This window comes from Porites lutea, chromosome 10, assembly GCF_958299795.1.
Source record: "Porites lutea chromosome 10, jaPorLute2.1, whole genome shotgun sequence".
Classification (NCBI taxonomy): Eukaryota; Metazoa; Cnidaria; class Anthozoa; order Scleractinia; family Poritidae; genus Porites; species Porites lutea.
In genome coordinates, this window is record NC_133210.1 from 31,783,781 (window position 1) to 31,810,158 (window position 26,378).

Here is a 26,378-nt window from a genome sequence, read left to right on the forward strand (position 1 = left end):
GAGTTTGAGACTAACCTATTGCGGTTTTAAAAAAACCGATCACATCTTAGTAAGGATTCAGAAACCAGATATGAGAAAACATGAGAAAGGGCCTTAGTAGACAGCTTAAAAATAACGCTTTATTTAGAGAGGTTGACACTTGCTGACAGTTTCACGAACTGATAAACCTCTCCCTCTGAGGGTTCCTAACTAAGGCTGTAGACACTTTGTAGATCGAAATGTAATTCATCTGAAATGATGGTTTCGGGATGAAACCGAAGTTCCCGAAGAAAAACCTCTCACAGCTGAGCAGAGAAGGGAACCTTACAACAAACTCATCCCACATAACAGAGAACTTTTTTTTATGCAATTACAACCGAGCAAAACAAGATTCTGAATGTGCAGTACAGTTTTTGGTACATTTCTTCTCCCGTCATGAGACGAATACGACGTGAAATTTCACTTTTATCAAAGAAGTCAACACAAGTCGACGACTTTCTTTTCCTTTTTCTGAACTGACTTGAATACGGACAATCCTTTTGAGGCATGAAACAGTGAATGGTGGTGATCGGAATTTATATCCGTGGCAAAACAGACTCCTTATTTCCATTTTAATCATAACTATAACAAAATTCTCAAATCCTAACCCTAACCCTAAACAAATGGAACTCCCGCTACGCGGTCGTCCGATTTTGTTAATCACCCGTATGATTACAGACCGAATTGGACTCCATTATGTACATTGAATAGCCAATGGCCCGTTAGATATCGCGTGACCTTAATTACTGAAGCACCTGGTTCCTAGGCGTTGACGTACGCGTCATTCCTGAAAATTATTGCATAAAGCTGCTGTGTGCTGTGCCACGAGGCAGTGTGCACTTCACATCCTCTGATACGGACGCTCCACTTCTTTTTCGTCTGTTCCTGAAGTGCAGGTATGCAAGAGCCTCAATGCTTCCATTGTCTGGCGTTTTTAACTCTCTGTAGAAAGGTCTAGAAAGTCCCGAGGACAGGAATCGGCGACCTCTATCTTTCTCCACTTTCACTGTTCTTGGGTTTAGTAATATCCAGTTTCCACTAACGACGTATTTTAGGTTTTAAATTTACACGTTAGTCATAAAGACTTGATAACGGTGAAAAATTTCGCTCATAAAAAAAACATAACAATGGGCCTTTTAAGGTGCAAGGATATGAACGCTATTGCATCGCAATCGTAGTGCGCACACCACCTGGTGTGACGCAAAGCGAACACTGTGAAAAAAAGTAGTTTTCCGCACTAGGTTTTAGTTCGTAGACTTCCTGTAAGGCTCGAGGCCGGTTTCTCAGTAATCGCACTTGACATACAGGTTTGATATCGATTTTTTATCTTCTTAGTGTTAAAGGTATTTCAAACAAACTGAAGATCAACTTTTGTGTTTGCCGCACTCAAAAGTGAGCTCAGTAGACAGCCGCACCCAACCTGTGCTTATAAATCTCAGTCAATTTCGATTTCATCCAAAGCGATCGTTCACATCAGTATTTTCTCTTCGATTTTTAGTTTCTCCTTCACCATTTATAATTTACTTCAGGTGAAAAAGGAATTTGCTAACAAGTCGGTCTCCCCATCAATGCCAAGTCGTAGCTGCGATGTTGACGATGGCGTCGTGTCTTGACCTTGAATAATTAGATCTCAGTTTCTACTTCTGATGGCACAGCACCAACATTATGTCTTTAAACAGATGTATATTAATTAAGTAATAACATATCTACTCTAAATGGATGTATTCTAAATTGGCTATTGCTCATGAATTAAATCGTGTGACTCTGAGATCCGAATGAATGGTGTAGTCCTTAACATCAACATAATGCCCTTCCACCGAGGAATGCGAAATCCATTTCAATCAGTTGTTTGTTTTATAGGAAAGAATTGCGTTGCTTGAACTCCAACAAGGACCCACTCTGAGCTTCGTTTTCTCTTACGACTTCCTCCATCGAGTTTAAAGGTTTGTTTTAGATTTTTAAACTTTATTTTTAGCCATTTAGAGCTCTTTTGTTTAGAGTGCCACAGTCGTTTCTAAGCTGTTTATACCTGCGATCTCTAACAAGAGATCTGCAAGAGGGCAACGCGCGTATTTTTGATCTACCTAACACTAAGAGAATCAAATCTCCCGATTTTCAATTTGCGGTCACTGCACATTTTAATTCAAAGATAAAGAGTTATTCATCTTACCCTAAGTCCGCGTTCCACACCTGACACGCCTTAGAGACGCGCGTACCTAGTACAGACAGTACAACTTCCTATAAACAGGCTTGGTAAATTTAAACAGCTTAAACCGCGGCTTTCTTCTCTCTTTCTTTTTAGTTTTATGCTGTAATCATCTACACTTGGAAAGAGGTTTGTAATTATTTTACATTACACATTCTTACTAGTTTTTAATCACAGAGGATAATTTGACCAGTCCAGGAGGGCTCCTTTTGAAGTCATGTCATGGGGACTGCCAGATTTCGACATCATATGATCTCGTTATAAGCTTGCTTTTCACTTAGTGTAAAAGACCAAAGAGTGCTTTTTTTTGTTGTTATACAGGCTAGCTTACAGTACCCTTTCAATCGGATTTCATAGTCTTTCATGTAATCAGGCAGCCAGTATCCAGAGGCCAGTATGAAATAAGGCATGATTTTCCATTCCTCAGTCGTGTCTTCTGAAAACTAGGCGGATTGAGATCTTTAAAAATTGGCTCTTACGGTGAGATAGTTTTATAAAGATCAGAGTAATTAACAAACTAACGGACTGTTTAACTCGATCGGGTGACAAAGTGTAACGGGGGTGACGCTTTATGTAAATAGAATCATTTGTTTGTAACGTCGTTCGGGAGTCATTCCATTTGAGATAAGTGCATCAGTTCTTGTCGTCAGGAGTTCAGCAATAGATATACAAAACTGCTTAATTTTTAAAAATGAAATACAGAGAAAGAAGATAATGGAAGTAGTCTAACTATTGCAGCGCTTCTTAAATCGCGTGATTTTCCAGGTTCAAGCACCAATATATCTGCAGGATTCTACTTAACCCTTTCACTACTACAGGCTTTTGGCCCCCAACCCCCCATCTTCCTGAACAATTATCAAGGAGCTAAGATGGCTGTGATACTTAATCAAAACATGCATGCTCAGTAGATTTCAGAGCCTTGTTTCACACAATTAACTACACAGACATGAAGGCAAGAAGTCATTGTATAAGTCTAAACAATTAATAAAGATAACTATCCCTGCATTCACAAGATATTTAAGATAAAATCGCAAGTAATGAAAAAAAATTCAAATTTGCCGCCATTTGCAGTTCCTATTGTCAGACTTTGAATGAGAATTTCTTTGTAATCCATCACAATATGGCTTACTTTTTTACAGCAAAACAAGGGAAATTGTTAGAATATAACAAATATGCCAGATTTGTGTTCACAAAGCCAGTTTTAACTGTGTAAGACTAAGGCATTGTCATAGCCTGTTCGGCATAGTGCCACGTTGCAAAATGCTATATTCGTATCTTGTTTCCACTTTGTAGTGTTGTAGCCCTTGAGTGTTCTTCGCCCTGTTTATGCACTGTACACATTTCCTTTTTCTGCCCTCCATACAAGCTGAAACATATTGATTTGAGGGTACAGCATGGTTCAGTTTGGAATCTTGTTGCATCTACGCTTTTGCTTTCATTGCAATAAACCATCGATCGTTGGTGTGCGAGGTCAAGTTTGAAATCAAGTGTTTTGCGCTTCGATCCAATGCGTTCCGATTCAAGAACAAAAGCATTACAAACAAATACATAAAAGAGGAACCAAAATATGTATCTATACCCCTTTTTTGACTGCTACCCCAAACAAATAAATAGAACGAAGCTGATCAACACGATCCACGCCGCCCATGCGAGAAGTGTAAACATCTGAAATTGAAACTTTCGCGTTTATCACTTGCGGTTGAGTTGTTGTCGCTTTTACTGTCTTCAGACTCACTTTCGCCGCTTTCCTCCTTAGAAAATCTAACACTTCAATGTCAGATAAGTCTGCATCAACATTCACATCACTCAAACTTAAATTACTCTTACTATCATCGTCGGAACCAAAAATCGCATTGATTCGGCGGCGGCCATATTGACAAACAAAGATAAAATACAAGCCTAAAGCACGTTCAAATCTACTGAATATCTATAATTATATTATAACTAGCGAACTAAATTCTTTTAAAATCAAATAGACAAAAGAAGGAAATGCTCAACCATCTGGCTTTTGGTGTGTTTTATGGCATAAGAGAAATCCAGTGTACAAATCCCGTGCGAAGGTTCACGCACGTACGTCTTGGAGCGAAGCCAAACTTCGGCCCTTCACTACTCGCCTCATGCAATAGTTTTGTATGCGCACTTCTCGTGATTTGATTGGTTTGTGCCTGCCCATAACAATGGAACAATAAATATTGACAAAGACTGCCTTACCTAGGGTATACAGCGCACTTTTTTGCACCCTCTTCTCGTGGCCGCTTTTGGCCGCTCTAGGAAAAATGTGGCCATTTCCGGCCGGCCGCTTTTGGCCGCTTTAGTAGTGACAGGGTTAATAAGGAATTTTTGCAGGTTAACCGAGCGGGCACTGGGACTATTCAAAGTGAAGATTTTCGAAGATCTCCAGCCTTCAAAAGTGTTTTGTTTCAGTCTGTTTGTAAGGTAAGTTTCCATCCCTGATTTACATGTAAGTTGTGAAGAAAAGTAAAATGAAAGATGTTAAGGCCTTTCTCCCTTTGGTTAACATTGACACTTTGTCTAGCTAACAATGTAAACTACATTTTTTCTTCCAGATCGTGTGCACTGATCACATGGTGATCGTGAACACTCAGTGAAATCAACATCGGTCATCTGGGAAAGGTAAGCTTAAGCTTGTTATTATTACTTTTATTAATAGGCATTTTCTTGTAAAAAAAAAAGAGGTTGTTGCTGGTGGAAAAATTGTTATTTTTGTTTGATGCTCGCAAGACGAGTTTTATCACTACATTATTTTATGCACTGCTGCAGTGATCTGCAGTGTGTCGCCAAATTACGCTCGCAAAGACCATTTGATATCTCTTTCAGTCAAATCGTGGAATCGTAGTGAAATGTAAGCAAAAAAAAAGGCAAGAGGAAAAGAAGTAACTACAGGGATCACTTGTGTTATTTGAGGTTGAATCAGAAATATTAAAATCACCCGTTACGTGAAAAGGTGTTGAGTGCATGACATTTTTTTTAGCTTTGTAGATCAGTTACCAAGATTCTGAAGATGTCACCACCTGATAACACAAGATTAAAGTTATCCTTCTGAAAGTAAGTTTATATTCCCTGTGACCTCTGCTGTAAGTGTGTTTTGATGTAGATATGATATATCTCTTAACCAAATAATTATAACTTATTTTGGGCAATTGCCCCTTGGGGCAGGGGGGGGGGGGGGGTGGTAACTCCCTATAATGGCTTATAGGAGGAGGTTGTTCTCAGTACCCTATAGGCGTTCGAGTTACCCTTTAGCACGCTGCAGTTGTCAAAATGTGATTGGCGGTCGTAATAGACAGCATGTAAGGCAGCAGGGGGCAAACAACGATTGATGGGTTAGCAGACGCAATTTTCTTTAATATAGTGTACTATAGTGTCAACATGGTTTTCGCATGTTAGATTTTCATCAATAAGCACGCCAAGAGACTTAGAGGAATTAGAATGTTTGTTCAGAATATTATTTATATTTAAGGAAGGCAGAGAAGGTAAATTATTAAGCTTTTGCCTTGAGCCATTTAACATGAATTCAGTTTTAGTCATATGTAACATTAATAAATTATTTATTTGTGATAAGCCAGTGATTAATTAATGTTGAGCAAGTCTTCATTTAGGGAAGACTGAATGGAGTGGATGTTGCCATTCAAATAAGTCACATGGGTATCATCAACATACAGTCTTTGTTCAAAATGAAACAGCCAATTGGGCAAATCATTGATATAGAAAAAACAGTAGAGGCCCTAAATGTTGTTCCTTGGGGAATACCACACTTAACAGTGCAACATTCTGAAAGGGAACCATTGACAAGACATTTCGGAGTATGATTATCCAAACAGGAGGAAAAACATTTATGGGTAACATGACCGTGATAAACTATAAAGACGTATTTAGACAGTAGAATATCATGACTTACTTTGTCAAACGTTTTCCTAAGGTCAAGAAAAGCAACAGTGTTAACGTTACCTATATCAATATTACAGGCCTCTAATAAGGCTGTAACTTTTGAATGAAGCGCATGGAATCCGAATTTTGGTGCTTAGACAAAATACTATGATCCGATAAATTGGCAAAGAGTTGATGATAGATAATTCTTTCAAATACTTTGCCAATTATAGAGATAACTGATATTGCACGATAATTGTCTATGTTGCCTCTTTTGCCGCGTACTTGGATAGAGAAGTAATTAACCCTTGGGGACTTCCAATCGTCCTGGGAAATATACCATTAGCTAAAGAACTATTTTTTAAATGTAATTGAAATAATATGTCTGGGAGCCTCCCAGTGTATAGAACTTTGTTGAGTACCCCCTCCCCCCCTGGGGGCAATCCTTGGGGTTGTTGTAGTAATTTGCACGGCTTCAAAATAGCATTTTATCTCACATTTTGACGTCATCTTTACCATCTTTTTATTATTTTTTAGGATTTTATGTCAGTTGAATAAAACACATACAATTAGTTGAATGGTGTGACGCTATCAAAGGAGGTAATTTAGCTGAGTTTATTAAATTGATTGCAGTAAAATGGCAAACGGAGTTAACATTGTAAACTTTAAAACGTTCTTGCATCACTATACCATATTATGCCTTGATCACTGTTTGTTTGAACCTCTAATACATAGTACAGTCAAACCTTTGCTAATATAATGGACCCCTCCCCTAAGCATAGACTTAGTCATGGTCCCAGAAACTAATACTGAAGATCGAGTGCATTTTTGGTCAACCTTCCTTGAGTGGGAATCTCTCATAAATTGCTTGGTCCTTGCAGACACTTACAAACACTGCATATTGATCTTTGTGATTATATGGACCCCTTTCCATAGCGATAACTAGTTGTGGACCCTACCAGGAAGTTAGAAACACTGCATGTTGACCTTTGTGAAGTGGATAGACACCTCTACTAAAAGTGGACACTAACTATTCATGGACTCAGAGGCACTTACAAACACTGCATTTGACCTTTTGTGAGGCAAACACGCACCTCAATCTCCTACCTGAAGATGGATGCTTCCCCTGGTCACTGTGAGTGGTGTCCACTAAGAGAGGTTTGACTCTCTAAAAATATAGCTGTGACATAAAGTAATTTGTTGATAATAATAATTTATGTTTCATTAAGTTGTTCAAGTTATTTAATGTTCAGTAGTGATCATATTAAAATTTAAATTTACACTCTTTAGGGAAATCTTTAACTGAGACTCAATGGCACAGCATCAAGACCTTAAAAGAAATGGAGGTGCTGATCCTGATCATCAGATGTCAAGAAATCATGCCCCTCCTCCTCTAAGTATTAAAGTGCCTAAAATGAGAGATCTACCAAACAAGTCAAACCCTTGGAGTGATGTCCAGCTTCCTGTTGACATTCTTTTGCTGACAGTTGAAGACTGTGAGTTTTTAGCTTGTTATACTTTCTTGGAAAATTCTTTTAAAAGTTATCACCAGACCCTGGGATATGTGTACTTTGGGACCATGGGTGCAGAAACTGGAGAAGAGGCACTGAAAGTTGCTTTGATGAGATGTTATAAAGGTTCTTCTGGTCCAGGTGGCTCTCAAAATGTTGTTAAAAATGCAGTGATGAAACTGAGACCCAAGGCTGCTTTTTCCGTTGGCAAATGCATGGGTGTAAAATCACAAGACACTAAGCTAGGAGATGTAGTGGTATCCTCTAAACTTTCAACTGAAGAGTTCACAACTCCAGTAAGAAGAAATATTGGCAACCTTAACTTGTTTGTAACTGAAGGCTGGAAGCCACCATTAAAAGATCCAGTCGGGGAAGAAACAGTACAGGTACACCGTGAAAGTGACATATTCAGTGGTAGTCAATTCATCACCAAACAACGCCGTATGTCTCAATCGCATGTGACTGCAGTTGAAAGAGGAGGGGAAGGTAAGATTATATGCATATTACTAACATTCAATTTGAGGTCTAAAACTCTAAATTGTCCCTCGACAGAACCAGCTTGTGACCATGCAATGGCATGAATACTGTACGGTACCTAAATTGCCAATCATGTTTGACTATGGGACCACAATGGGGACAACAGGGTTGTCAGAACGTTTTGAAGTAGACGGCTGAGTTATCAAAGTATTAGCGGCCAGCCCAGGGATATTTTGTTTAAAATCGCCATCCTTAAAGAAATGCGAAGCAGAGTTGCTGGCTGATACTAACCAAGTAGGCGGCGATTTTTGCTGGCAGCCAGCTACTTTTGATAACCCTGTGACAGTGTGATTAAGTTATTGTTGGGTGTAGTTTATTATATTATTATTATTGTGCCAGGAACGTAAATTATTAACCCATTCGCTCCTGGAGATTTTGCCGAAAAACGCGTTTTGAAGCTAGTCGAGTGGTTTTCTGGTCACTGTCGTGCTATAAAGAGCTAAAACTTACCACAAACCGGTTTACAGGTCGTACACTTCACGGCCTTCTGATGCAGATGCAAAATATCAGCTTGCGAAGTTCGGGCATGCGCAGAAAGCAAAATTTCGAGATAGTTTTTGGGTTTAAAAGTGACACAGCAGTCTTGACTTTTACTTTTCGCTTTCTCTCCTCCCTTCTTTTTTCGCTTTTCTTGCCTCATTTTTTTTTTCTCTTGCTGGGCATTTAGTAGGCTTCATTTTGGTGGGAAGAGTTTTTAGGAAAGCTTTTAGGATCTTAGGATTAGGTGAAAGGAAAGGTAGGTGGGTAATGGAACAAGATTTTCATGGAGATTTTCAGGTCAATGTCACGTGGTTTTTTGCTTCTTTCTCGGGTGTCCTTGACTGAATTGTGCTCATTCTGGTATGGTTTGAAAGATCTCTTCACTCTGCACAAGTTAGTGAAGAAAGTTGTCCTTGACCGTTAAAACTGATGATGTCACAAAGGGTAGAAAGGACCTGGATCCGCACGGGCGGTTATATACCGGCGGTTCAGGGGCGAATGGGTTAATGAGCTTAAAAGATTATGAATTTCAGTCACTACACCGCAGAGAAAAATTTTGAGCTAATTAGCTGTGCTAGATTCTTGTTTACAGTAGATTAAATAAGGATCGATTATCCTCTGTTTTTTCTTTCCACTTAAAGGACTGTTTGCTGCAGCTCATGATATGAACATTGAATGGGTGATTGTTAAAGGGATATCACATTTTTCCGATGAGAGCAATACTTCTGATGAGTCCTGGAAGTCATTTGCTTCTGTCATGGCAGCTTCTCTTGTGTCCAACATGTTAAATGATCCTGTTGTTTTTAAAGAATGGCCGCACTACGAAGGTATGTCACATCCCTGTTCCATAGTGATTGATTATTAATAGTGATGAATTTTCTGTTCAGATATTTTTGTGTAAACTGTTTCAATATTATATATCCTGGGTTCAAATTTTTCTCTCTGTTTCAAACTTAAATCATACAGTAATATTATAAAAATACCAAGTAACAAAGGCCAAAAGAAAAATTGGTTTTTAGGGGCTTTTCAAATTTATAATACTTTTCTTCTTTACAGATTCGACAGCAAAGAATCAGCCAGAGACAACCACAAAGCCAGACAAACAGATACCAGGTACTATCCTGTCAATGAATTATTACACTATATCCAGGAGCATTTTCAGATTAGGGCGTGTTTAAAACACAAAATGGCAAAATGACTTTCCTAACCAGTAAAAACAAATAACTCCCTGTCTTTTTTGTGATGTCCAGTTGTTATTTTTTTCTTTGCCTTCTATGAACTGGCGAAACTATATGCTCAGCATGCAAAATAAGCCTCACTAATCTTGTTGTTCGTGACTTATTGCAGTCATGTGATCTTTCTTGTTCTAAGGGCCTCTGATCTCCTCTTCCCAGGGGCTTCTCGGTTTTCAAAATGGTGGCAGTTTCTGCCCCCCAGGGGAAGGGGGGTGGGGGGAGGTTACTTGAACAATATTTGGGTATAAGTGAGCCACTGAGGATTTGAAACCTGACCCAGTTTAGGACAAAAGCAAGTTGTTTTGACTTTGGACTTTTTAGTCCTTCATCTTCAAGTATTGTTTCCCCACGGACGATCGAGGTACCTTAACATTCTGAAAATACGCCCCGGGGCTTATATTTTTCAAAGGCTCTTTTTGAGGGGCTTATTTTTGGACGGGCTTATATTTGGAGGGGCTTATCTACGGACGGAAATTTGTGTTTCAAAATAGATTTGGTTAGCCTTATAGTTGACAGGAAATTTACTGTTTTGCTTTGTTTTATGTTGTATTTGAGGGCAATTTCCAAGTACAAGCCCCCAGGGGTCTTATATTTGGAGGGGTGATTTAATGAAGGGTTTTTTTGCGTTACGAGTTTGGGGGCCTTATATTTGGAGGGGCTTATACATGGAAGGGCTTATTTTTGGAATTTTACGGTATTTTCGGCACGTGTGATGAGCTTGCATGCGTACACCACACAAGCTCTGCGTAACAACAATCTCGCCACCAGAGGCTTAAATCAGATTATGGCTGTGCAAAAATCGCTGTGCAATAGTGTGGAGTGCATGTGACAACTCTACCTAAACTAGAATAGTAGGGAGGATTACTAGGAAAAGGAAAATATCTATTATTTTTAAATAATTTTAGTCATTTTGCTAATTAGTCATTTTGTCATTTTTTCATTTCGTCATTTTGGCATTTTGTGTTTTAAACACGCCCTTCCAGATTAAATGATTGATGAACACTGGCTTCAGTATAAATAACACCAATCTTTCAAATTCTAGAGCACAGTTTTCTCTTAATTTATTGTGAGATATGTCTTTGCCAAGAGAGCAGTCCATTTTTGCCTGGTGTTTTCTAACCCCTTTTTCTTTTCTGGAAATTTTGCTGAAAAATGCTGTTGGAAGCTCATTTTTTTATCCGTTTTCTAATCCCTATCTGGCCAAAAAGATCAGTCAAAATTTTCTAAAATGCTGCAAGTCCAACACTATGCTGTCTTGTTCCTTATAATGCTAAAATAAAATTAATATAAGTGTTGTTTTGAAAAGTGACACAGTCCCCTCAACTTTTCCCTGTTGCTTTCTCTCCTCCCTACTTCTATCACTTTCCCTGCATTTTTGCGTTATCTTCATGGGGATTTTAAAAAGGGCTTGTTTTTGGTGAGACATGTTTTTGGGAAAACATTTAGCATCATGTCAAATATTTTGAAGGAAGAGCAGATGGGAAATGAAACTTCTTGAAAACATTCTTGTCTTTGTTCCAGCTGTGTTTGAATTATTCAATAATTTAGGAAATTGAAAATGATGTTGTGGTATTATTTAGTCTCAGTCTGTCCACTCACCGACCCACCCACCTACCCTACCTCAACAAAATAAAAACCTATGACCTGCTCACCATATGAGTCACCCATAGCTCAGTGGTTAGAGTATCCTACCGCTATCTGGAAGGTTGTGGGGTTGATTCCCTGTTAAGGTTTTGGATTTCTTTTTTCTGAGCATTTCTTTGTTGTCTTTAATATTTGTTTTTGGCGATCATTCATCCATGTGCTGTTTCTCTTATTAATTTTTGTAAATTGGCAGTCTGCCCCTCCTGGTAAGGGTTGCTAATCAACTCAATCAACAGTGCAATAAATTATATTGAAAAAAACTTCTTGGAATTGACGAAAAAATCCTTGTTAACAGATGCTGTATGCCTTGAGGAGTGCCAGAAACAGCTGCGATCACTTTATGAAACCAGTAGTAAAGTCAAAATCATTCCATGGGACCAGAACTCTGCTGTTGATATTGATGAGATCTACACAGACTTGTCTTGGGTCAAGGATCACAGGACACCCAGAGGAGTAACACAAAAGGAACTTAACCACTACACTGAGATTTTTGGCAGTAGAGGCCCTCGTCCTGCGCTAAAACGAATTTTGGTTTATGGACAGCCAGGTAATGGAGTGAATTGAGTAAGAATTGGAAGAACACAGAAACCATTAGTCTACTGGCATAATTAATCCACCGATTTATCAGCTGGTGATGTTCAGTTTTCTTGAGTGTTTTGCTGACATGTACATTTCCAAGTGGGGTATTTTTTGACCATGCTGTCAAACCCAATGGAAAGTTTTGTCTGTTGTTATTATGAACAAATTAAAAGTTTAAACAAAGTTTTTCAGTTAACTAGTCTGTTAATAAACAACATATTTAATTGGCATTAGAGCAATCAGGCATACAATGTTGTAATAATGGTAATAATAATTGGCTCAATTTTATCTGAAATTCAAGTTCATTAAATGTATGGTAAAAGGATAAAACTAAAATAAAAAGTCTTCCAAGGAAAAAATTGCACTGCAACCTTCACAATAGCGGACTAATGACTGGCTGATTGGCCCAGTTGTTTGAAGGCCGAATTGCGTGCACTAACCTGGGCCCAGTTGTTCAAAGGCCGATTAGCGCTTAACCCGGGATTCGATTTTTTCTGTGTTCAAAAGCATTTTCTTGGATAATTTTCTCTGTTATTTTTTAGCTTCCAATCATCAACTTGTAGACGAAAAGAATTAAAACTGAAATGCTTTTTAAGCTTTCATATCTGAATTCAAATCTCGCACTAACCCGGATTTTCTTAACCCAGCTTTGCACAACTCGGCCCAGGGGTTAAATTTTAAGCCATATGTATATGCAGAGTGAACAACATATTTATATGGGTGGCCCTAATGCCTCTAGAGTTATGCCGAAAATAAGTTTCCCTGCCTCTAAGGGGGCATTTTGAAATTCTTAGCTTTAAAAGACTGGAGTTTACATTCATCGATAATGGTATCTCATTTACATATTCAAAATTATTCATGATAAAGACAATGGAAATGAACCCTTCATACACAAACTATTTAGGGCCGGGTTAGGATAACCTAGGGTTAATGCGAAATTTAAATTCAGATGTGAAAGCTTCAAAAGCAAATTCAGTTTAATTCTTTTTGTCTACAATTTGATGATTAGATACTCTAAAAAGAATACAGAAAATTATCCAAGAAACTGCTTTTGATAAAAAGAAATAGAAACCTGGGATAAAAAGTTTAAACATAATTCCGTAAAAAAAAAAAAAAATAAACAAAATAAAAAAATTCTCTTAATTCACATTATAAAAGTAAAGCAAATCTGAGATGACATCAAGATCTATTGACAGTTTGTTCATAATGTCACCTAGGTATCGGCAAGACCGCTTTCACGAAGAAAGTAACTTTTGACTGGTCCAAGCAGAGATATTCAGAAACATTAGGAGAATTTGATCTTGTCCTTCTGGTGAGATTATGTGACATTAGTAATCTTCAAGATGTTCCGTCCATTCTGGGTGCTTCTGAAGTGCTGGATAGTAAAGGTGCAATTTCCGTACACAACCTGTATGATTACGTTTGTCACCATCAAGAAAAAGTCTTGCTTATCTTGGACGGCTACGATGAGTATGTCTACAGTTCAAAAAACGAGTCACCTGTCTTCAAAATCTGGAAAAAAAGCCAATTAAGAGATTGTTGTGTTGTAATTACTTCAAGGGAAATGAAAGCTGAGACGTTGAGAAATTGTAGTGATGCTCAATTTAAAATTGACGGCTTTAATGATCAGCGCCAGAAAGAGTTCGCTCGTAAATTTTTGAAAGATGATCAAGATGTTGGAGAGTTTTTTGAATACTTGGAGGAGCACGACCTAAGCGAACTGGCACAAATTCCGCTTTTGCTGTTAATGTTGTGCTTACTCTGGACAAAAACAAAACGCGAAGAACTACCTAAGGAACGCGCAGACATCTTCGCGCAGTTTCTTAAGACTTTGTTCAATCACTTGCGTGAAAAACAGTCTGCTGAGTCAGTGGTTGTTAAAGATTACTCAGATGAATTATACGCATTAGGACGCTTGGCCTTTGAAGCCCTTTTGCAAGGCCAACTTTATTTCCCTGTTAGGCAGTTACCTGCTGGTTACACTTTGATCAAGGGGCTGATTGAAGTCGGCCTTTTTCAGGTTCTAAATATGGCGAGTTTGAATCCTGAAAAAGGCGTGTACTTTATTCACAAATCCGTCCAAGAATACCTGGCTGGGAATTTCCTGAAAGAAGAGCTGACATCTAAAAAGGCTGAAGGCACCAATTCCCTGTCAAAAGTGGACTCAGTTGAAAAGATCTTTAAAATAAACGAAGCGCTCAAATTTGCTGGTGAGTTGTCAGAAGAAGCCGCGCGCGACATTCTGATTCAACTTGGAATGGCGGTGAAGAAAGAAGAACTGACAGAGTTTAAATTCGACAGTGAATTCGACAACGAAACACCGTCAGAGAATGACTTGTCAGAAGAACAAAGAAATTTTATTAATCTTTGTAATCAGTTATTTTTCTACTGCTCAGCTGAGGCAAGAAAAAACCTCTTTCCTACATTTCTTTCCTCTTTAGGAGGAGTTCTTGTAATTAATGCAAAGCTGCTAAATGTTATCGTACAGGAAAAATTAGTTCAAACTACCGAAACACCCAACTACGTTTTTTTTAATGAAAACATTTTTAAAAAGTATACAGAGCAGGACTATAGTAATTTAATCATTTTAACACAACAATTAAATGCAGTTATTGTTAGCTCTACAGGAGAAAAGAAAGCATCAGAATTTTTAAGCATCTCAACATGGCGTAGCATTGATGAATTTTTTTTAAAGAAAGAAGAAAACAAAACTCACCTTTATTTAGATAAAATTGTTAAAAATAAACTTAAAGGCATTCCTTTTCCTTGTGATATAACAAAGGCGCTTATTAGTAAACAAGAGACAACAAAGAAGGCAAACATGAATGGTGACGAGTCAAATGAAGAGAGCAGCAGCAGCTGTTGTTCAAAGCGTCATGGTCTCTCCAGGGTTCGGAGGATTGAAGCTTGGCCTGTGAACAGGTCAGAAGTGGAACTGATGATTGAGATTATGCCGTTTATCACCGCTCCACACATGATATGGGTTCGGGGTGAACTAGACGGTGAAGTGTTGGATGCTGAGGTAACAGAGTCTCTGCTGAGGAGCATCCAAGTAACACACAAACTGAAGAGATTAATACTCCAGGATATCAATGTAACATCATCACCTGCTGTGGAGTTGTTTATCAACAATGTATTTAAAAAAGCACCAAACTTGCGGTCGCTCAACATGTCATACAATCCTCTTCCTGGTGCAGGAGTAGACAGCTTGATTAAACATCTTAGCTGCGCTCCTCACCTGGGGACACTGAGGCTTAGAGGAGTGAAGATGACTCCACAGCAGGTGATGGATCTGTCATCAGCCATCAAGCAGCACGGCAACATCACTGATCTGGAGTCATTCTACCACGTAAGTTTTCCAATTTTATCGCAATTTGTTTCTTTATTCTTTGTTTACAGTTTATTTCTACTCAGCTCTTGCCTTTCGCCATTTTCCTTTCCTTGTCATTTTTATACTCGACAAAACACGAGATTTTCTTTTGAAAACAAATCACAAACTTAAGCAGATTCAAAGTATCGTTTTAAATTCATTAAAATAAATCCAAAAAAATGTTTTAACCGAGAACAAGTAAATTAATCTGAAGGTGTCTGCACTGTGCAAAATAATGGATCAGCGAGCAGATATGAAATTTCTCTTTGAGTCTGGTTCAACTCGATATGAGCTCACTTAACAAACTTGTGATATATGTATTAACACAAAAATTCCATTGTATTAATTTCTCAATCAATTTTAATTCATTACTTTTCATAAAATGATGAATAGCAAGCATAAAGTCAAAATATGTTCTGGTCATGTTCGAGAATTCAAACAAACAAAATTTGCAAAAATCAAGAGAAAAAAAGTTAACCACTTACAGTTTCACTTTTATCGCTAAGGTTTTCGTAAAATCAGCAAAATTCAAGTAAAGTTTCTTTGAGAGTCCAGAAAACGAAGAAGTCCTTTCAGAGCTGTCCTTTTGTTTGAATGTCCCTTGCGTTTCGGTAAATGCTTGTCCTCCCGTAAATAACCTCACTGTAGCGTAGGTTTTTGAGATAGCGTTCCACAAAAAATATAATTCCTCTGAGACACTTTAGTTGAAATTTAACACCATACATTTAATCATAGGTAAAGCACTCCTCTTTGGTACTAGCTGTCTATTTTTGTCGGTTACTTGTTTTCCAGTTTTACGACGAACACAACAAATCCTGCGTCACTTTGCGTCTTGTATGAATGAGTTGAAGTTCATAAATGTAGTTTCCTTTAGCTTGCACAAATCCTTTGACAAATTCCTGAGTACATGAGACGAATTTTCCTCTTAACTGGCATTTTACGGTGTTTTCTCATTCTTTTTGTGTCCATCTTGAGTATTTTTGCGTTGAAAGTTTTCTTTGATGAGCAAACTCAACTGAAGTGAACAACAAACTACAAAATCAACAAACTGTCATTCAAAGTGGCGTGGAGAAGGCTTGTGACGTGGTGACAGCTGATTGGTTATATAACTACCCACGTGGTAGAATTTTCCCGCCTTTCATTATGCAGCGCAGCAACCGTTTCTTCAGACGAGACGCAGGTTTTTCTGCGCCTCCCCTCCCAACCCCCACTAAGGAAAAACCGATCTGTGAGAATTTTATCAGACCAAGAGTTAATAGAAGCTAATAGAAGAAAGGGCTCCAAGGTTTCAATAATTCGCACATTTTTAGAGTATATTATTTGATTTTATTGTTTTGAAAGTCTTCCATGCAAATTTTAGGGGTTGAAAAGTAGAATGTGGTCTTTAAGCTGCGAGAGGTGCGTCCAAGAAGTCAGATGTATTTTTTGTTGGTTTTGTCGTTTTCCCCTCTTTTTCGTATTTTTAACTCCTTTTTTCAACAGAACTTTAGTTCGTGAGTCCCTTGCTTTTTCTGTTCTAATCACTATTAAACGGCACAAAAATTCGGAAATTTGGGGTTGACAAGGAAAAATGAGGAACGTCTTGCGCAGCAACCTAAAGGCTGGTTTACACTAGCGACGGAGTCGGAGTTGGAGTCGTAAGACCCCTTATGACCTATTGAAAATCAAAAATCGGAGTCGTAAGCGGAGTAACCTGAGATCAGGCTCTGTTTTCGTTTCGCTTTGAAAATTACTTTCGGGCGGGCAAGGCGATTTTTTAACGGTAGCCGTTAGAGAGAATGCATGAGAACCGCTAAAATTGGGCCTGATCTCAGGTTATAAGCGGCGTGATAAGCGCGCCGGAATCGGAGTCAGAAGAATTAGAGCGTTTCCATTTCTTCCGACTCCGCTTACGTTCCGCTATGATCTAGTGAAAACCAGATTGTCGGAATCGGAAGCAGAAGCAGAAGGATAAACCGATCCCAATGCACGTTCTCACGCTTTGTGATTTGTTTGGTTCTTCGGCTTCTGCTTCCGAGTGTGACAATCTGATTAGATTGTAAGATCTGATTAGATCATAAGCGGAACGTAAGCGGAATCGAACGCTGTTTTCACTAGATCATAAGGTCCACGTTTTTGATTACGACTCCGACTCCGACTCTGTCGCTAGTGAAAAGCAGCCTTAATTTTGAAACACTCACTAGAAAGTTTTTTAGCGCAGCGGTACTCTTAAGACCATTCAGGACGAAATTAGTACTGTTTAGGGCATGCGGATTTTAAGACTTTGAACTAAATAAGGCCTCGGAACGGATTGCAAAATGACTAAAATCTCTTGTTTAGTCCTAAATATAACTAAATTAAAGAAGAAAAACGTCTCGTTTCGCAAGCAGAAATTTCTATAGTACTACTTTGACTATGTGTTTTAGAAATGACCTCTTTTCGGGGTGGAATCAGCTTGAGCTTTACTCAGATTGGTCCTAAAGTCCCAAGAGTGATCAACATGAATTTTCTCTTAGCGATATCAAAACATTATCAAAAGAAAAGGTTAGGAGAAGTAATAAACTGATAAACATAGGGGAAGTACTTTGATCTTTTATCAAGTTCCCTCAACTAATTCTATGAGGCAATGTATGGACACTAGTGTGGAGAATTTGTATTTTTATATGATGGGGCTTAAAGGGTTAAGGGTAAAATTCTAGATGTCCGATGAGCATTCACGTCCACATCACTTGGTAGTTAACCCCTGGGGTTATTTTTACCCTTTAATTGCTTATCACTTAAAGAAAGGTTTTAAAAGCTAACCTACACTTTCGATCTTTTAAACGTTGCTTTAAAAGTTGAATGGTGCAAGTGTTATCTTGTGATTTGTTGTAGCGTACCAGAGGGAACCCCAAGCCTGAACATAAATGGCCATCAGAAGACTATTGGAAAAAGAAGTACCCCAGTCTCTTTTCTCACTCATCAAATGAATCACAGCCGCAAAGGCAAAAGGTTGGTCATCAACTTTGGCAAAAGAAAATCGAGTATAATATTTCTTAAGTTCTGTTATTGCTTGGGGAGAAAAACTGAAAAAAAAAACCGTTTAAAAAACGTATGGTTTTTCTTCAGCTTTTCAGGAGTTCGCTTATTATAAACTGAAATTGAGGGAACAGGAAATGTGTGTTATATCATAGTAGTTTCAGGCTGTTTTTTTTTTTCTAGTCGCGATTTCATAAAAACTGATCAGTCAAATCAAAACAGTGTGGTTGAATATAAGTCTTACTAAAAATAACAAGTTATTTCTGTGGTCTTAGACTCTTAGCTCACTTCTTTTAACAAGTGAGCTAAGTCATACGGAAACCGACGGTTCTCTTACAACGATGTCTTTTAGTTGTGGAAGTTACTGTCCGAACAATATTGCAACAGACTGCAATCCGTTTCGGAAATGTTGAGTGTTGTGTTTTTTTGTCAGGTCGATTCATTATCTGAATCTGAGGATGAGGAAGAGGAAGAGTGGGTGAGTTATCGGTTCTAAAACACAATGAGTAGCCGAATGTGTAGCCGAGTGTTTTTTACGAGTTTTTAATAGTTGATAGGTTGGGTTTGTTAGTATTTACTTGTTTGTTTGTTTCTTTTTTTTGCTTGTTCTCGGCCGTGTTTTATCAGATTTAAAAACTTGCCTTACATTTTAATGTAATTTGAATTTTCTTAATGACGTGATGTTTATTTTTTTAAGTTTTATGGTATGACTCTAAACGTTACTCTTCCTGATATCTAAGATTTTTGATACAGATTCACTTTTTTATCAACAAGACTTTCCTCAATTATTTGGTTCCTTTATCAGGGAAAATAGTGACACTGTTAGAAGATTAGATTTACTATGGCATTTTCAATTAGGGACTAAAACTCTCGTTGTGTACGTGAAGACTGAAATAACGATCCTAAAAGATACGAAATGGGTGGTGTATAGTGTTAAGTGTGTGATTTGTGACAGGATGAGGAAGGAATCATCCAGTCTGAAGAAGAAACAGCTGAAGAAATGTCATCATATGAATCAGAAGACAACCAGGACCAGGTAAGTAATAAGACTTCTACCCTTAAAATTAACGCTAAAATAAATGACGTGTCGACCGTTTCAAGGCATTCTCGAGTTCGACTTCATTAGTAAAATGAATATTTGTATAATCATACTATCGTGGACGGTCGATTGAAGCGTTTTGTGTACCTCACGTTCAGTATTTAGAGCATTACTACTCACCAGATATCCTCACCCATTATCACAGTGCCTTATCCACCATCTTAACGTGACATGACATGAAAATGTCAACGTTCTCTTTGTACTGGGTAGAGCCTTGTTACGCATTTTAAGCAAAGAAAGAGCTTGAGGCTTAGAACCGACCAGTGAACAGAATATTGGTTCAGCTACTTAGGTTCTGTCTTTGTAGAAGAGTTTCTTTTGCTCAATCATCTTATTGGCTTATCAACTCCTATCCTGCACCAGGCGTTCAGATAGTGGAATGTGCCACTCTCCACTATCTAAGAGCCTGGAACAGGCTCATCAACTATTGTTCTCTTCTATCACTCGCACAGATTCTGGCAAAGACTTCCCCCCTCAGCATTCACCACTCACCATTCCCCGCTGACAAACAGGACCCCGTAGGAACATTTCCAGCGCCTCCTGATCCTACTGGTAAGGTTTCTTGCCCCCCCCCTCCCCTCCCTGCCTTCCCAATCACAGATGTAACAAAACCTAGTGGCGATTAACGCCCTGAGCACTAATAAGAAGTTGTACATCAGTTCGTCGCGGTCAAACGTCAGTTTTCTTTTGTGAGATTTAACAATTTTGGTGCGTGTAGAGTTACGACAAGTTTAATACTGCTGTCACATTTTTTCCATAACAGGCCCCTGGTTCATAATCGTAATTGTGGTGAAAGAAATCGGAGTTCCACCATTATGTTTATTCAATAGTCGGGTTATAGACCAAAAAGGCACTCTACACAGTACTACCACTGTGACTCGTTTGTCACTTTTTTGTTTTACCACATTTTGACGTCATCTGTGATCTGTTACTGAACAGACGCACGGCAACATGGAATATATTTGTTAAATTTAACGGACCAGACCTCCGCTCTGCTACCATAAACTGCAACGAGAGGTGTAAAAGAAACAGTTCATCTATCTCCCGTTCCTATGTAGACATTTTCCGGTATTTACTAGAGTGAGCGTTGCTTAGATTTATTGTGTAAAGTTGTGTAGTAAAACGAGGGGGCGTAACTTAGGAAAGGAAAAATGTTCTTGAAGTTCATGAATCTGAAATAAGTGGTTAACCTTTACGTATGCCATCACGTAACTTCTAGGATCATTATTTTTTCCTTTTAACCTCTACAGCTGATTCCATGTTAGCAGGACCGTCAATTCTTACAGCGCCCGTTCAGTATCCACCGCATTACTCCTCCCCTGATATCTATGAGGGATCCTTGGTTAGCGATCCGTATCTCCCAGCCAGTGGTTCTGCCGGTCTGTCTACAGTGACACAGGAGGAACTCGAGTTGGATGTTTTGTCTGTTGATGAGGTAATACGTGGCCGGATTCACGAAGCCTTTCTTGAATATTATTATTAAACGGCGTTTAGGATTTATCTTACTGAGGATGTTTTTGTGAATCAGTTATTTTATGTTACAAACTTTTTAATATGAAAGTTGTTGTTCTTTCTTCAGCTTTTCAGGATTTCACCTATAAGCTGAAACTGGGGGCACAAGAAATTTTTTTTTGTATCATAGTAGTTTCACGCTGTTTGTTTTTTTCTTGTCGCGATGTCATAAAAACTGAGTCAAACCAAAACAGTTCTAACAGTAAAAAGTCATTTCTGTTGTCTTAGGCTTTTAGCTCACTTCTTAGTTTTGGTCTTAGTTTCTAGTCATACCAAGACGGTTTTCTTACAACGATGGCTTTTCAAATAAGTTTGGACGTTACTGTCCGAACAATATTGCAACGGACTGCAATCAGTTTCGGAAATACCTCTGGTTTTGGAAACGACCTCACGTTTTTTAGCGTTCGGGAAGTCGATTTAATCGTTTTAAGTGCACTTTGAAAAAATTTCCGGAATTTTGTAAGTGAATTTTTTACAAGCCGGATTTTGGTAGATAATGTGGATCTTTGTGATGTTTACTGACTTTCAAATTTCACCGTTATTGCTGTAGTAGAGCACTTTTGGCATTTTAAGCAAAGATGTCTTGTTTTCATTACTAACAGAAGAGTTTCTTTCATGCTCAATCATCTTATTGGCTCGTCAACTCTTAGCCTGTTCCAGTCGTGGCAAGTGCCACTCTCCACTATCAGAATCATCAACTCTTGTTTTCTTCCACCACTCGCCGCACAGATTCTGGCAGAGACTCGCCTCAGTATTCACGACTCACCATTCCCCGCTGACGATCAAGACACCGTGGGAACATTTCCAGCCCCTCCTGATCCTACTGGTAAGGTTTATTGTCCCCTACCCCCCCCCCCCCCCCCCACACACACACACACACACACACACCCCACCCCACCCCCACAGTTTCGTGCCTTGCTAATCACAGATGTAACAAACCTATTGGCGATTAACACCCTGAGCACTAAAAAGAAGTTGTACATAAGTTCGTTGCGGTCAGACGTCAGTGTTTTCTTTTCTGAGATTTCCTTCTTTTAATAATTGCGGTGTAGACGTGCGACAAGTTGCTGTTGTCACATCTTGGCCGTAATGTTGATGAAAGAAATCGGACTTCCACGATTATGTTGATTCATTAGTTTGTTTATAGACCAAAAAGCTACTCTACGTATTACTAACCGTCATAAGTATTTAACTAACGGACCGGGCCTAGCTGCCATATACAGAAACGAAAGACATACAAATAATAAAAATAGTCACTAAGGAAGTTTAAAAGGAAAAGATCCTCTTTGTCCTGTTCCGATGTAGACATTTTCCGGTGTTACCTAAAGTGAGCGTTGTTGACACTGATTTTCTAAAATTATGTAGTAAAACAGTGGGGGGGCATAATATTAAAAAGTGATAAATGTTCTAGAATTCTATCAGTCTGAAATCAATGGTTCCCTTTATACCAACATGTGACGTGGAATCCTTATCTCTTCCTTTAGCTGATCCAATGTTGGCAGTGCCGTCCATTCCTACAGCGCATGGATCCAGTCACGGTCTGACACCTGCTGCACCCTTCAGTGGTACCCCCCTTCATAACGTTCAATATTCACAGAATTACTCCTCCCCTGATATCTACACCTATCACCACAGTGCTTTGTCCACCATCTTTACACCTGGAGGATCCTCGGGTTTTGATTCGCATCTTCTCAGAGGTTCTGACCTGTCTACAGTCACACAGGACGAGCCCGAGGTGGATTGTTTGTCTGTTAATGAGGTAATGAGGTTGTATTCACGAAATTGTTCTTAATCATGGGCTAGGATTTATATTTGCCGAGAGAGACTTCATGGAACAGGCGCCTTCTCAGTGAAAACGTGTTGATCGGAGAGTTATTCAACTTCGCTGGGCTATAAATGTACTGCTAGCTGCGAGTCGCCAAGGTTTCAAATACTGCACATGGTTTATTTCGTCCAAAATGTACAGAAATACAGAAGATATAAAGAAATTCGAAATCTACGTAGAGATATCAACAGGAACTACAATCAGTCAAGAAATGTTAAAGCAAACCGTAAATAAGAATAATATTCACGTACCCGTTGGTGTCTCTCAAGTTTCGCAACTAGTAGTAATGATCTTACTAATCAACGATTGTTACGTCATGTCATTAGTCGTGATTATATCACGCATGAATTTCGTGTTATACCGAAACAATAAACGTGTTCTATAACTCGACGTACAACCCTGTAACCAACCTCTCTATTAGACTAAAAACTCTGCCGGTGAGACGGACACCGGGTGCTGGTCTCTTTTCTGCAGTTTTTCGATCATTCTACCGTAACTAAACTCTTTATACTAGTAAGACAGACACCACTTTAAGACAGACAATTGGAGCTGGTATCCATCTTAGAGAGAGTTAACTTTTGACAGAAAGGGTCAGCTAATTATTTTCCAGATCATACGCTTAGCTGAGTGATCTTAAAAACTGTCAAATGATTGTTAGCAGGAGATCACACGTTTACTTTGTTTCCGTACCGATATCCAATATTCCGCCTTTGGTCCCTTTTTCAGAGAGACACTCGCCCCAGTACTCAGGACGTGCCGTCACACGATCCTGGAACTGGAGGACCAGTTCCAGCGCCTCTCCATTCTGCTGGTAAGGTTTCCATCCATGTTACAACTAAAACAAAATTCTACAATTTAATAAGCTAGTAACGCCGTGACTGACTTGAGCACCAATAAGACAATGTACAGGAGTTATCGTAGTGCTGCACTGTTTGATTAAACAGTCCTGTCGTCCTTACTACAATACACAGATACAGGCCCCTTTTTTAATAGTTAATAGCGCTATCATAATCCACCAGAAAAATGACTAACCAGAGGATAAGTATTTGAGAAACCGACACCTTTATCCATTAAGGGTGGTTTTCACTAGCGGCGGAGTCGGAGTCGTAAGCGGAGTCGTAAGAGCGCTTATGACCTAATAACAATCAAGTCGTAAGCGGAAGTCATAAGCGCGATGGAATCGTAGTCAGAACGTTTCCATTTCTTCCGACTCCGCTTGACTCCGTCGCTTACGTTCCGCTTATGATCAAGTGAAAACAAGATTGTCGAAGTCGGAAGTAGAAGCGGAAGGATAAACCAATCACTATGCACGTTCACACGCTCTGTGGTTGGTTTAGTTCTTCCGCTTCTACTTCCGACTCCGACAGGTGATTTTCAGTAGATCATAAGCGGAACCTAAGTGGAATCGGAACGCTGTTTTCACTAGATCATGAGCACTACGCTTCTGATTATGACTTCGACTCCGTCGCTAGTGAAAACCAACCTCTAGATAGTGAGATACCCAGTGAATAGCACTATTCACCTTTTGAACTACTGGGGCCTGAAGGCACTTTTCTTCTACAGTCTGTCTTCTAATATCTCCAAACTGGATTTTTTCTTGTGTATACTCAACTCAAGTGGGCGTTGCTTTAATTTCTAATATTGTACAATAACCTAAGAGGGCGTATAATGCTAGAAAAGGAGAAATCTACTTAAACGACCACGAGTGAGAAACCAGTCGTTTACACTGTACTTTTACGTTAACTAATGGGATCTTAATTTTTATTTTATTTTCTCTAGGAGCTCCCACTCCTACGTCACATTTCTCCAGCCACAGCCTGGCACCCTTAGGTGAACATCCCCGCCGTCACAGAGTGCTGCTGGAATCATCATGGCAACCGCGAAGTACAATTCCAGGATACGCAGATCCCCACAGTTCTGGCATTTCTACAGTTGCTCTCCCTCCTGTTCACTCTGGACATCTTCCCCTGAGTGGAATGCAGGATCCACCACAACAGAGAGTTCAGCCCCAAAACACAATGCCCTGTGATTTAAATCTCGATGGTTTCGCAGTCACTTGCCCGCAAGATATCCCGGGATTTCTTTCCCCACGTGGAATGCAAGGAGCAAGTCTTCATGGAGTGCAACCGCAAATTACGATGTCAGATGATCCCTATTTCATTGGTCCTGGCGTATCAACCCATACCCTCTCGACAGATAATCTGGAAAGCCTCCTCCCTCATGAAACGATGAGATCCCCGCAGTATGGATTTCATCCGAAAGGTGCAAGTCCAAGTTATCCGTATCTTCAATTTAGTGGTCCCGTTACTTCTTCAGTGACACACTCGCCAGTTATCCCCGGAAACCGCATGAGAGCCCCACTGCAGGCACCACAGCCGCAAAGTGCAAGTCCAGGTGATCCGCATGTTAGTGGTCCTGTTACGTCTTCAGTCACGCAGCCGCCAGTAATCCCCGCATATTCTTACCCGTACGGAAACCGCATGAGGGCCCCACTGCAGGCACCGCTACCGCAAAGTGCAAGTCCAGGTGATCCGCATTTTAGTGGTCCTGTTACATCTTCAGTCACGCAGCCGCCAGTAATACCAGGGTATTCTTACCCGTACGGAAACCGCATGAGAGCCCCACAACAGGCACCGCTACCGCCAAGTGCAAGTCCAGGTGATCCGCATCTTCGTGGTCCTGTTACGTCTTTAGTCACGCAGCCTCCAGTAATCCCGGGATATTCTTCCTATCCCTACGGAAACCGCATGAGAGCCCCACTGCAGGCACCGCTACTGCCAAGTGCAAGTCCAGGTGATCCGCATCTTCGTGGTCCAATGTCTTCCGTCATACGCCCGCCAGTAATGCCCGGATTTCTTTCTCCGTCTGGTATGCAGAGAGGAAGTTCAGAAGTTCAACACGAACGAAATCCTTCGACTGACTCTAATACTCGGCCCAGTCAATAAGCGGCAATGAATTTCTTATGGTGTAAAATTGATTAAATTGTCCAATTTAAGCCTAATTTATGCTGCAGTTATCTTTGTAATATGTATTTATCACTTTTTGACTTAAAAAAATCGGTTATTCTTCAGTACAATTTGGCAGCAAACGCAACACATTCTTTTGGATGAATCTAACGCAAGTTTCATAAGCAAGAATACTACAGTGTACAAAAATTCCCATGTTTAAATTCTCAATTTTTCTCAGCTGTGAATTTCTTGTGTATGTATTATTGTATATAGTATTTATTAAAAGTTTTGGATTGAAAAAAACTGTAGTTCTGCTGTGCGATTTGTACTGTCTTTAAGGCTGGCATTGTTTCCCTTTTTCCCCTTGTCATAGCATCCTTTGAGGGGGGATAGTATCCAGAAGATTTGGCGGCTTTTAAGTGAGAACTCCTCGTTAAATTTGATTAGTCACTAATCGTCTTACGCGGCACACTCTATGCGAAATGCTAAGAAAATTAATCGTAAGAAGTACTTCTAGCGTTCCGTGAAA

General features: G+C 39.4%; 2 protein-coding genes and 1 long non-coding RNA gene across 3 annotated transcripts; all 3 read left to right on the forward strand.

Annotated features, from left to right (window-relative positions):
• Positions 1 to 1,900: 1,900 nt before the first annotated feature.
• LOC140950630 (uncharacterized) lies at positions 1,901 to 6,716 on the forward strand. Its single transcript, XR_012167204.1, has 7 exons — positions 1,901 to 1,961; positions 2,321 to 2,353; positions 2,546 to 2,704; positions 4,571 to 4,660; positions 4,792 to 4,858; positions 5,217 to 5,290; positions 6,650 to 6,716. It is a non-coding gene; the product is annotated as an uncharacterized lncRNA (long non-coding RNA).
• A 670-nt stretch (positions 6,717 to 7,386) lies between these two features.
• LOC140949757 (uncharacterized) lies at positions 7,387 to 22,901 on the forward strand. The gene is made up of 10 exons (XM_073398896.1): positions 7,387 to 8,109; positions 9,282 to 9,467; positions 9,697 to 9,753; positions 11,815 to 12,066; positions 13,316 to 15,447; positions 18,322 to 18,438; positions 18,899 to 18,943; positions 19,421 to 19,501; positions 21,806 to 21,902; positions 22,561 to 22,901. The coding sequence occupies exons 1-10, from the start codon at positions 7,425 to 7,427 to the stop codon at positions 22,866 to 22,868; spliced, it is 3,960 nt and encodes a 1,319-aa protein (XP_073254997.1). The 5' UTR covers positions 7,387 to 7,424; the 3' UTR covers positions 22,869 to 22,901.
• A 133-nt stretch (positions 22,902 to 23,034) lies between these two features.
• Positions 23,035 to 26,152, forward strand: LOC140949758 (uncharacterized). Its single transcript, XM_073398897.1, has 3 exons — positions 23,035 to 23,127; positions 23,628 to 23,712; positions 24,681 to 26,152. The coding sequence occupies exons 1-3, from the start codon at positions 23,035 to 23,037 to the stop codon at positions 25,844 to 25,846; spliced, it is 1,344 nt and encodes a 447-aa protein (XP_073254998.1). The 3' UTR covers positions 25,847 to 26,152.
• Positions 26,153 to 26,378: the final 226 nt, after the last annotated feature.